Consider the following 12,657-nt stretch of genomic DNA (forward strand, 5'->3'; position numbering starts at 1 on the left):
ATCACCAAGCATATGTGATTGTATCATACTTTATTTTTCTTTGTTTACTAACCAAAATGTCAAAAATATGTCTAGTATAGTTTTGTTTCTTTTTGTAGGTAGTGTGTGCATCCACTTATGCCTCATCAAGCTCAATATTAGTGTTTGAGACCCTCATGACAAGATATGAATCAAGGAAAGATTCACAATGGTTCTAAACAACATATATGGATCCCCATGTTCTTCATTTATCATTTTGATCAAGAATTCATCAAGAGTTTGAAGCTTGTTTGCCTTGGAATCCCTAATTCATATGGGTATCTTATGTGACTTCCTCAGCAAGTTTCTTCATCAATTGGTCAAATATTTCAAGGGGTACTTCATTTAACATCATATTATACATATATGATCCTCCATGAGTCCTAAAGATCAAGAGAACTTCAAGTTTGCAAGTTGGCTCAAAGAGGTTGACCAGAGAAAGTCAACTAGTCAAACTAGGGTTTCCTAGATCCTATCTCCTACAATTTTTGTCATATGAAAATGATTCCAAGAGAAAAGTTACTATTTATGACATGCCAAACGACTTTCATGTTGGCATCAAGAACTATTTTGGCTTGGAAAGTCATTTTTTATGGTGAAAGATTATATGTCATTTTGTCTGTGCCCTAGTTAGGAGGTCAACTTCCAAGGACCATAAATTGCTCAATTTGTATGATATGAAGGTCATCCAATCAAATTCAAAATGTCATCTCCAACTTCTATTATTTGAGAAATGTCAAATTCAACTTGCAAGGGCATGTGCAAGAGGAAACATTATAGGTCATTTTGGGCCATCATCATTAAACAAGCATTTTTCCTTAAATTCTAAAATGTATAACTCCCTCATGCCAAATCCAAATGATGTCAAATTTGTGATCAAATTTAAGAGGGATGAAAAAGCTACAACTTTGGTGAAGAAACCATTTTCAAACTCCAAGGATTCATTGCCTTTTTCATCTCAATTGGTCACTATAAGCAAGAGGAGGAAGAACCAAGTGAATTCAGATCAAGTCAAGCCAAATCATAGCTACCCGAAGATGATTTTTCAGAAACTTCAAGCCTTCGATTCTCTCTTAATTCGTCACCATTCTCTTTGATCATTGGTTGTCTAAAGTCCTACCAATATAGGCAACAAGATTGAGTTGCTTTGAGGTCAAATCGAAGCAACTCAGATCATGCACCTCAAATTTCAAATCCATGTATCTTTCAATATACTTGGAATTGGATGAAATGGAGGTCAGATTCGAGCTCCTGAGCATTTTTCCTTTGAATTGATGTCCTTACTTTTCATTTTAGTGAAGGTTGGTGGTGGACCAGTCCGGTGAGATCCACCGGAGAAGAAGACCAAAGACAGGGCTTCGGTGGTGCGTTGGAACCTTCCCAACCTTCTGATTTGTTTCAAACGTTTTAATCTCAACCCTCATTTTTTATTACCAGGCGTGTACATGCGTTGAGTGAGGTGTTTGGTGGAAGCGCGCGCTAGTCCATCAGATTTGTCACCTCAATTAATGAGGGAGATTTGATGACCCTTGTTCTTTTTATTTATTTATTTTAATTTATAAATTTCCATTTAATCCTTTTATTTTATTTAATTATAGAAAATTCATTTTCAATCCAAAAAATATAGGACTTTCACCAAAAATCTTTAAATATTTTTTTCTTTCATATTTTGAATTAGAACTATTTTTTGGATTAAATTTGGTATTTTTCATGAATTAAATGTTTTTGTGCATATTTTTTATTGTTTTAAAATACTTCTGACTTTCTAAAAATCATGAAATTTTTTGTCTAAGGTCCTTTGACCTTGTTTAATCTCTTGGCCATTTATTTGGTGTTTTGAAGGGATTTGAGGTTTTGTCCATATTAAAATGCATTTTAATTCATTTTTAATGTGATTTTTAATTGATTAATTATTTAAAAAATTATGTTGAGCCATTTTTATGGTCTTGTGATGTTTGACTTTCTATTTGGGCCTTGGTCATAGTTGATTTGACTTTTGTTGGATCAATACCATTGGATTTAGGGGATTGATGAAATGTACATTTCATCTCCTAAAATGAATAGATGGTATTGATCAGATGAAATTCCTCTCATGATCAATTTGTGTTTCTATTTCCCCTTCCCTTTTCATCTTCATCCTTATTCTTCCCCATTCCCTCATTTGACCAATAATTTGTCTAATGTTTAAATGTTAATTAATTCATCAATGACCTTGTGTCAGATGAATCAATACAAGTCTGACTGAGATAGGTCTTCCCCATTTTCTTTTAGTGTGTGGTATGTTTTAGGAGTTTGGTTTTTTTGTACCAAATCTCTAACATGCATTAACACCTATATTTTTATTGCCCGATCTCAGATAGTTGTGTCTTCTACATAAGTCCAATTACAATTACTTAACATAGAGCTAAATTTGACTCTCAAGGCATAGCATTATAGTAAGTGAGATTGTAAGTCTCCCATTCTTCATGGCATTATGTGGAAACTTGACCTTTATCCCTTTCATGAGAGCTAGTGACATACTTGTTGAATTATCCAAGTTGGAGCCCTTCTTATGAAAGATATCTTTGTTTAAGGACCCATACTTGTGAATGAATGGTTGAGTGTTCTCCAAAGAATGACTTAATCAATTAAAACTCAACACTAACATTTGACTAACCATTGACTAACTTCTTAGTTAATATTGTTTTACTTTCAAGTCATTTACTTTATACAATTTAAATTTCAAGTACCTTTATCAGTCATTGCCATTTACATTTCGTGCAACTTGTTTATGTTTCAAGTCATTTTTACTTTGCTCATTTGAGCCATATCTTGTGATTATATATAAATATATATATATATATATAATATATATTATATATATATATATATATATATATATATAATATATATAATATAATAGATAATAATATATATATATATATATATAATATATATATCTAGATATATAATATATATATATATATATTATATATATTATAATAATATATCTATATATATATATATTATATAATAATATATATATATATATAATATATATCTATATATCTATATATATATATATATATATATATATATATATATATATATTATATATTATCTATAATATATTATATATATATATAATTATATTATATATTATTTATCTTTGTTTTGTTTATGGTCTTGGGACCTTAAAACATTTAATAACAACAAAAACACTTGTTGGACTGTTGGGATTTGACCTAAACTTTTGGACTTAGAATTAGGCAACACTCCCTATGCTAAAGGACTTGGCCAATGACAACAACTGGGACTGAGCTATCTTTGACCATGCATTCATCTGATGCAATACTTTGAGTGCCCTTGATTCATCTGCTACTCTATCTTTATGCTTAATTGTTTATGTCTGATGTTTTATTCTGAGTTGATCAAGGAATAGTTCATCGGCTACATTGAAAGACACTGAAGACTGTTAGCTATTGGAATGCTTGCTTGGATATTATGGCTATCTTTATTTGATGCTTTGATCTTCACATGATGCTTGGATATTGCTAATTTCTTATTTCTTATTTCTTGTCAAAGTCCAAAGAAAAATGGGTTTCTATATGACATTCTTGTCTATTGGATTGCATCTCATTGGTCAGATCTTTTCAACTCTTAAACTTTTAATTTTTGCTTAGGATAGTCTCTTCATCTCCTCCCACTTCTTAAATTTCAAAATTTCTCCCTCTTTTAAAAAACTTTCTTTGCCTATGATTTCAAACTTAGACATGTTTTAATTATTAGAAACTTTGGCCTTATGTCATTGAATTGTTAAACTTTTTCTTAAATCAAACTTGTAAATAAATTTAACCATATTGACTTAAATTTTAAAATACAAAAAGAACTAACAACCTCATTCAAATCTTTGGCCTTTTGTGCCTCTCCTTGTTAAAACATTTGTTAAAATTAATTCACCAACTTCTTTTTTGAAATTTTTATCACAAACTACGGGATTTTGATTCCTCATTTTTATGTTGGTACGTAAGCATAAGACCAAAGGTTTTGTCAAACACAAAAATATAATCAATAAATTCTTTTCTCATCCCCACACTCTATATTTTATCAAACATCTTTTATACCCAAAAACATATGCACACAAAAAGGGCTCCCTAGGAATACCTAGGACACTTGGGATGCTAACACATTCCCTTTGTATAACCAACCCCCTTACCTGTAATCTCTGACATTTTATTAGTTTTGATTTGAAAACTTCTTATTTTTGGGGTTTGCTCGTACTTTAAAAGCGTGGTGACGACTCTGGTTTTACTGACGTTAAGTTTATCCATAGTTTGATGGTCACGAATTTACCGCTACACACCCAAAAAAATGCCATTTTTTTTATAAAAAAGAAGAGAAATTGTAACGATTTGAGTCAGAAACCTTGTTGCAGTGACATTTATCCACCACCTAATGAATCTCAACAATAAGGAATAGGAAGGAAACAATAGGTTATCAGTAACAAAGATAGTTTGAAAACGGACCTTGTCAAGATAGGTCGTTTAAAAAAATCCAAAAATCAATTAGATAAATATTTGACCACATCCTTCTTAACCTCATAGATATTCTCAACCTAGCCATTATCAACACGAAGGGTCGAAATGACATTTCTCTTCCTCGTACTCTTGACACAAGCATGAAAGTAACATGTATTAGCATCACCTTCTCTAAACCATCCAACCCAAACCTTTAAAAAAATTGAGTTTTGAATTGATTAGGGACCATAGATCTCCAAAAGTCTTTACTCTTAGAAACAACTTCAACCAATAAAGATGTACTTTTCACTTTTGTTATCCATCTTGCTTCTTTTCCTGTATGGTACATGAGTGTGAGCTTCCAAAGACTCTTAGATGGGAAATTCCAAACTTTCATCCATTTCAGGCTTCTTGTGGTGTTTTTCCCAACACGCTTCTTATCGAAGACCATTTGATAGATAGACCACACATGCAAACAACTTTTGCCCACAATTCCTTTGGTAGTCTCTTGCTTTTTAGAATGCTCCTAGCCATCTCAAGGATTATCTTGTTCTTTCTCTCTGCTACTCCACTTTGTTGGGGGGGAGGTCTTGGCACTATAAGTTGTCGTCGAAATCCGTTGTCTTCATAATACTTTAAGAATTTGTTTGAAGTGAACTCTCCTCCTTGGTCGGATCTCATGGATTTGATCACAAGACCACTTTCCTTCTCAAAATGGGCTTTAAACTTTTTGAAGTTCTTAAACACTTCTGATTTCTCCTTCAAAAAATACACCCACATTTTTCTTGAAAATTCATCAATAAAGAGAAGGAGGTAGTTACTCTTAGCGAGTGATTTTGGCTTGATCGGACCGTACACATCCGTGTGTATGAGCTCGAACAACTTTCGCTCTCTTAAGCTTGACTCCTTAGGAAATCTCATTTTGAACTACTTTCCAAGTAGACATCCTTCACATACCTTATTGGGGTGGTTAATGTAAGGCAATCCTCTAACCATTTTCTTTTTAGAGAGCAACTCTAATCCTCCAAAATTGAGATGTCCAAATCGAATATGCCAAAGCCACGACTCCTCTTTGTAGCACATCTTGACACATTGTGCGACATTGTTTTAAATGTTGAGCACAAACATTATATTTCTTGACATCGGCCCCGTAACAATGAACTTGCTTGAATGATCTCTTAAAGAAAGGTTATTATCTTTCAATTGAATGACACAACCTTTCTCTAAGAGTTGTCTTAGACTCAAGAATTGATAATCTTCATTCTTCAATCAGATGAGAACATTTCATTTACCTTTCACCGCCACTTTTGATTCATCTCTAAAAGCCACATTATTGTTCATTGATTCATCTAGCTCTACGAACATGCTTCTTATCCCACACATATGGTTGCTTGCACTGCTGTCAAGGTACCATTGATTATCTCCACCTCTTTCATTGTCTTTGTGTGCCAACAATAATGTCTTATCTTCCTAGTTTATTTCTTCAACATAATTGACATTCTCTTTAACTCTACGATTTATATGAGCTATACATTCAGAAGCATAATGCCCAAACTTCACGCAGTTGTAGCATTTGAACCGTGACTTATCATACATTGGTTTTGGAGCTCCTCTCCGACGACCTCTGGATGATATTTCTCCTCTTTGGTTATTGTCATCATTAGGCCTCCAACCTCACTCGCCTTCATATCCACGTTCTCGATCGCCATATTGTCATGGATTGCTTCGACTGTGCTCTTCTCTAGTTGAATCAACTCGCCTTTTTATTTTCTTCATGGTGATAATATGACATTTCTTTTTAAGTTATAACTTTCAGAACTCTTTTGAGAAGTAATCGAAGATAAATTCACCTCTTTCGTAAACAAAGCTTCAAACTCTCCTTTTTGTGTTTAAAAACATACCTTCTTCACTTGATCAACTCCCTAATCAACTCCCTAGTAAGAGGTTTAAAGCTTATCCCATACCTTTTTGGCTATCTCCTTCATTCTCTAGATCGAGAAGGCCTTTCTTGACTATCTCCTTAGACTCCAATTGTCAAGCATCGGGATTTGGAGAGTAACACTCTATTCACCATCTTTATGAGGGTCTTCAAGCTCTGATATCACTTTCTTGGAGAGGAAGATTTGGATAGATGGAGAAAGTGTATATATATTAGAAGGAGGATAGAATACTTTTAAAAAAAGAAAAAGCTACTTGTATTACTGATTGAATGTTTATAATTTTTGACTTTATATAAACTCAAACGCATCTATTTATAACGTGACTTTCCTAATTCAAACGACTAAGATTTTGCCATCACAAATTTAAAATAATGACTAAATAATTTTCTAAAATTTTCTCTACTACTCTACTAAAATCTAACTTATCCTTATCTTCTAAAAATTCCATGAATCTGCTTCTAGAATTTAGAAATACTAGTACAACATAAATTTGAACTTAAAATTCCTAATATCCAAAAACCCACGAATCCAAAATCAATTTAAATATTCAACAACATATTATATTTCGAATCACAAGTCAAAAGATTATTAAAAGAATTGTAGTGAAATCCTTAAATAGTAATTGCCAGAATGAAATAGCACACAAAACAGTTGTCAATAGCAGAGTAGTCTAAAACAAGAAAATAATCTAAGTTAGAACAATTGTTAATAATACAGTTAGAATAGTTGATAGAAAAAAGCTCCAGCTACAAAACTATATACTCTCTGCCTAAAGTTGACATGAGTGCATCACTAACACGTAATTGAGAAACAACTGATAATTAATTAAAAGACAGAAAAGAGCAACATCATGGAAAAACAGAAGAATTAACTGTAATATGCCTTAGAGGATGTGAAATGTCAGTGCCTCCAGCATGCTGCACAAACTCAGCAGGTGAAAATGTGCTTCCATGACAGACACAAACAATGCTAACTTCATCACATTTTGAATATCTGTATAAAAATCCATTCACTCTTTTCCCATTTGGTCCATTCCCTTTTGTCGATACATACGGCATTTGAGACAAAGACAATGGCTTCTTAACTGGAATCGAAATGGTTTGTGTAGCAGTAGTAGTTGAAGTTACAGCAGAATCTTCCTTGGGCTGCATTGGATTTTGTTGACTTTGTGTTTCCTTCCCATTGTTGAATTGTTTAGATGAAGCAATTTGTTCAGGTTGGTTTCTTCTGAGATTGATTTCTTTGGAATTTTTCAACTGAATTTGTTCAGTCAATGAATTAGCTGAATGCTGGCTCTGGCTGTTAGTGCTCCCTCCATCATCTGTAAAAACAAAGGCAAAAATATTAGACTATGATGTTTGGTTATAAGGTGACAAAAATTGATTTATAAAAATTAATTTCTGTTTAAAGTTAAAATAATGTATGCTTGGCTAGATTCTTATATAAAAAGTTATAAAATAGTACTAACATCAAATAAAATCAATATTAAATCAAAATATGAAACACATGCATCCTACTAATATAAAAAAAAAATGAAACACATGCACCAAACTGCATGCAATCATCATTTTGTCACATTCTGCATTCCCATGAACTAAACACCCTAAATGAATATTTGAAAAAAGCAAAATCATGTGATTTAAAAAAAATAACATAATAAAAAATATATTAAATAAAATAATTTTTTTTACCTTCACGAGAAGAGCTTTGGTAATCAGAAACAACAGAACTACACCTAGAGGAAGACCCATTAGATAAAGATTTCACTTTTCCATCTCCACCGTTAACGGTTTTAACACCGTCAATTCCACCCACATTCTTTTCACCACCAAACCAACACGGTAACTGCATTCCGTTAGTAGGCGGCGCAAACTTCACTTTCCCAAACTGTTGCAGTTGCAAAACATGAAACGGCGCATTCACCGAAACGGTACCGCCGTTAACACATTCCGTTTTCTCCTTTTTAAACACCGGTTGAAAACCTCCGGCGCTGTCACTGGTTCCATTTTTCTGCTCTCTCTTTCTCTTGAACGCGTGACTCTCATGCTTCACCGGAGATTGTTGATTCTGATCAACTTTCTGCATGGCATTGCTTTGAATTTGATTCTGACCTAATTCAGGTTTGGATTTCTCTTTCTCCACTGGTTTTCTGAAAGCACCTCCAATGGATAACCCTAAATCCAGCTCTATCTCTTCAACTTCCACCATCGTTGATTGAAGATTGAACGTTAATTGAAGATTTTGAAGATAAAAAATGAAAATAGAAGAAAGTTTTTGTTATTTTTTCGAGTTTATAAATGGGTTAGAAAAAGTAGAATCAAAAGACACGTGGCGGAATATAAGGGGATGATAAAAGCGGTTATTGACACGTAAAAGAGCGTTAACGAGGGAAGCACCGCTAAATAATCTCGAAACGGAGAATCTGTTTTTTTAGAAGGTTCTGAGAGCGACACGCGTGAGTTAACTTTTGAAGAAAGAAAAAGGACACGTGGAAGAATATTAGGGGATAGTGTGGGAGGGGTAATAATTGACACGTGCACACGCGCGCGAATCTCTGTATTTTTTGTTGCTGGAATCTCGAGGATACCGCTTCGTTAGGGGATGGGTGACACGTGTGAAGAGGTTTGAGTGGGGTCCGTGTATTTAGGAGACAGTGCAGTGAAACGTGGAAGGTTGATGTTTTTGTTTTTAATGAGTTTGTGTTTGTTATTGGTTACTACTTGCGGTGGGACATGTCGAGAAAGCGACACGTCGTACACGTGTTTGGGTGAAGTTTACTCGTGCTGTGTATTTTTTAAGTAAGGCTTTAAATAATGTATATACAGGAGTACTTTAAATTTTATAAGCATGGTGATGTGATTGTACGGTTTTGAGTCCACTTTTTTCTTAAAAAAGAAAACATGTTTCAACCTTTTTTATTTAGTTTTATTAAGATTTGATTATGATTCCTAATTTTCAACTAAGTTTAATATTTTTTATTGATAAAATTAATTATACCTCAATTCATTATTTATATGATTATTCTTATTTAATTAAGTCAGCAAGTTTGAAACCTTGAATAGAGATTTTCATGATACATTGGTTAAGAGTGAAGGGGCGGCTGTTTTATGTTTCAATTCTTTAAAGTTTTGTATTTTGATTCACTTAATTGATTTAATATAAAAATAATTTCAATTTGTAAATTATTTTTTTATATTTCGAATGTTTGAAGACATGGCTTTAATTTTAGTTTTAATTGAAACATGTAAGAGTAGATTATTATTTCTTCAAATAAAATGAGGTCTAAAGATGAAGAATACACGGAAACAACTCTATTCCTAGAATCACCCTCCAAATCATCTCTAAACTCCTTAAAGGCATCTAAGAGACATTTATCTTACATCTGAATATTCATACTATAATTTTCACTAAGTCTTGTCAACTTGTCTGCACAATAATTTGTCTCATGCAGGATATTTTCAATGACGATTTCCTTAAAACTTCTTAACACTTTTTGAATCAATCTCGTCAGATTGCCACCAATACCAATTAAGTTGTTACCTTTATTTATGGCTTCAAAAACTTGCTTGCAGTCAGTTTGGACACAAAGCTTCATGTTGGTTTTACACTTAATCATATTATGCCCAATGAATATCCCCCAAAGTTGAACTTGTAAAATATTAGTTTTGCCCTATCCTTTGGAAAAAGCCACTGAGCCAATTACCATTGTTGTTTCTCAAAACCCATCCACGACTAGCTAACTCATTTTTTCTAACAGCCACATCCGTATTAAGGATAATCCAACCCGGATCAGGAGGATCCCATTTAATGTAGATCACCACAAAAGGCTTTTTGGTGTTCTTTTGAATCAGCGCATCACAAACCGTGTACTGGTGCAACAACTTACATATGTTGGAAACGGGATAAGGAGGCATGATGAATTGGTCATCAAAGTATCACTTGTTATGCCACAACCAGATGCAGTGGGAAGTAGTGGCCCAGATTTTCTGCCACTGCAACTCAGGGTTCCTGTTAAGGTTTTGGTTCATGTTAAGGTGAATCCAATCATGTACATTAGAATTGAAAAGGCTAGGTTGCTTGGATTTATTCAATAGAGTAATCCAAATATTCCTTATAGTGTTGCAATCCCTTAAGGCATGGGTTAGGGATTCAACATTCCATGTGTAGTCATTGCAAAAAGGGTCATAAAGGTGCCTCTGAAAGAGAAACTTCTTAGTTTTCAGGCCTTCCTAATGCACCTGCCAAATGAAAATCCGGATTCATTCAGGGACTTTTAAACTCCATATTTCCTTCCACCTGTCATGTTGGATGTTGTTGTCAATATTAGTACATACTTCAAAAACAGTTTTGGTGGTGAAGGTGTTATTGTTAGTTCTACCCCAAGCGCAAGCATCTGGCCCCAACTCTTTCCTCGGAGGTTGGATATACGCAATTTTCTCAAGAATGTCAGAAGAGAACACTAATCTTAAATTACACCAATCCTAATCCCCTTTGTGATTCACCATATCAGAAACAACAAGAGGAATTTGAATACTCAAATTGTTGTTTATATAGTCATGGAGGGTTATACATGTATCAACCCAACAATTATCCAAGACATTAATCAATTCGCCATTTCCTATCTCCCAGAACTATTGGGTAATCAAGGACCTCGGCTTAAGAATGTTCTTCCAAAGACTAGAGTCATAACTCTTAGCAGCAAGGCAACCACCAGAACTGATGATGATACACTTGTACTTCCCCAAGAGGACTTTGCACCAAAGCTCATCACACCCTCTACAAAGCTTCCATACCAATTTGGATAAGCATGCTTTGTTCATCTCATAGAGGTTTCTCAGACCAAGTTCACTGTTAACTTTAGCCTGCATAGAAGCCTCCCACTTAACAGTATGAATATGTCTCTTGTCAGTCCCATCACCCCAAATGAAGTTCCTCTGGATATTATAAATTTCTTTGAGACAATTCTTGGGAATCATGTTATTCATTATAGAGTATGTAGGAAGAGCTTCAAGAACAGATTTGGAAAGGGTAATCCTTCCAACCATAGATAATTGATTGACCCTCCAAAGGGACAATCTTTGCTTAACTTTGTCAACTAAGAAATGGTAGTCTTTGGCTTTAGGACTCTTCCAGTAAGAGGGATCCCAAGGTGAAGACCAAGGGACTTAGTTTCTTTCATACCAGTCGTTTGGATAATCTAGTGTCTACAACTAGGAGGTGTATTTTTGGAGAAGAAGCTAGTAAATTTATCAAAGTTAATTCTTTGACCCGACATACCACATTAGGTATGCAAAATACACTAGACCACTTGCATTTGCTTAAGAGAGGCTTAACCGAAGAGGATAAGGTCGTCAACGAACATCAAGTGGGAAATTTTGGACCACTTCTACCGGCCTTTATACTCTTCCAAGTACCATCCTCCATAACTTCAGAAATCAAATGAGAAATCTTTTCCATGCATAAGACAAAGATAAAAGGAGATATGATTGCATTGCCTTGGGCCTTTATTAGTTGCGAAACAGTTATCAGCCTTTCCAAAGAACAATCATTTTCACACTTGAAACATCCTCCATAATGATGGATTTCATCTTATCAGGAAGGCCCACTCATGAATAACTTTGTCTAGGAAGCTCCAATTCAACTTGTCATAAGCTTTAGCAAGGTCTATCTTCATCACATAGCACCCTTGTTTACCCCTCTGGTTCTATGAATACTATGTAAGATTTCTCGAGTAACGATAATGTTACCATGAATTCTTCTGCCAGTAAGAAACCAGACTCATAAGGAGAGATAAGGTAGTCTATAATATGCTTGATATGATTCACAATAATTTTGCTCAAAATCTTGTAACTCGTGTTGCATAAGGCTATGAGGAAACATTGATGAACAAATTAGGGGTTAGTTATCTTAGTAATCAAACACACATTCGTATGATTCATAACAACAATGTTGGTAGAAGTGTTAAGTCTAAGATTAAATTGTAGACATTGGTACCAACCTTCTTCCATGAGTGCTCGTAAAACCCAAAAGGGAAGCTGTCGCGATGGGAAAAAAACCCAAGCGTAAGGAACACTCAAAATATAAATAGAATAGAGTCGCCACTAAAATTTATTTATTCCCAAAGATGAAAGAGAAATATAGATAAAACCTTCAAAAAAACAAAAAGAAATGGTTGTCGAACCGGATCGAATTTGGGAGTCGGT

The 12,657-nt window shown here is 34.0% G+C and overlaps 1 protein-coding gene across 1 annotated transcript; it reads right to left on the reverse strand.

The window, feature by feature from the left end:
* Positions 1-7,125: 7,125 nt before the first annotated feature.
* On the reverse strand, positions 7,126-8,725 carry LOC127076529 (ninja-family protein 6). The gene is made up of 2 exons (XM_051018204.1): positions 8,146-8,725; positions 7,126-7,775 (listed from the first exon to the last, which is right to left on the reverse strand). Exons 1-2 carry the CDS (start codon positions 8,660-8,662, stop codon positions 7,303-7,305), a joined length of 990 nt encoding a protein of 329 aa, XP_050874161.1. The 5' UTR covers positions 8,663-8,725; the 3' UTR covers positions 7,126-7,302.
* Positions 8,726-12,657: the final 3,932 nt, after the last annotated feature.

Source organism: Lathyrus oleraceus, chromosome 4 (assembly GCF_024323335.1).
Source record: "Lathyrus oleraceus cultivar Zhongwan6 chromosome 4, CAAS_Psat_ZW6_1.0, whole genome shotgun sequence".
NCBI lineage: Eukaryota > Viridiplantae > Streptophyta > Magnoliopsida > Fabales > Fabaceae > Lathyrus > Lathyrus oleraceus.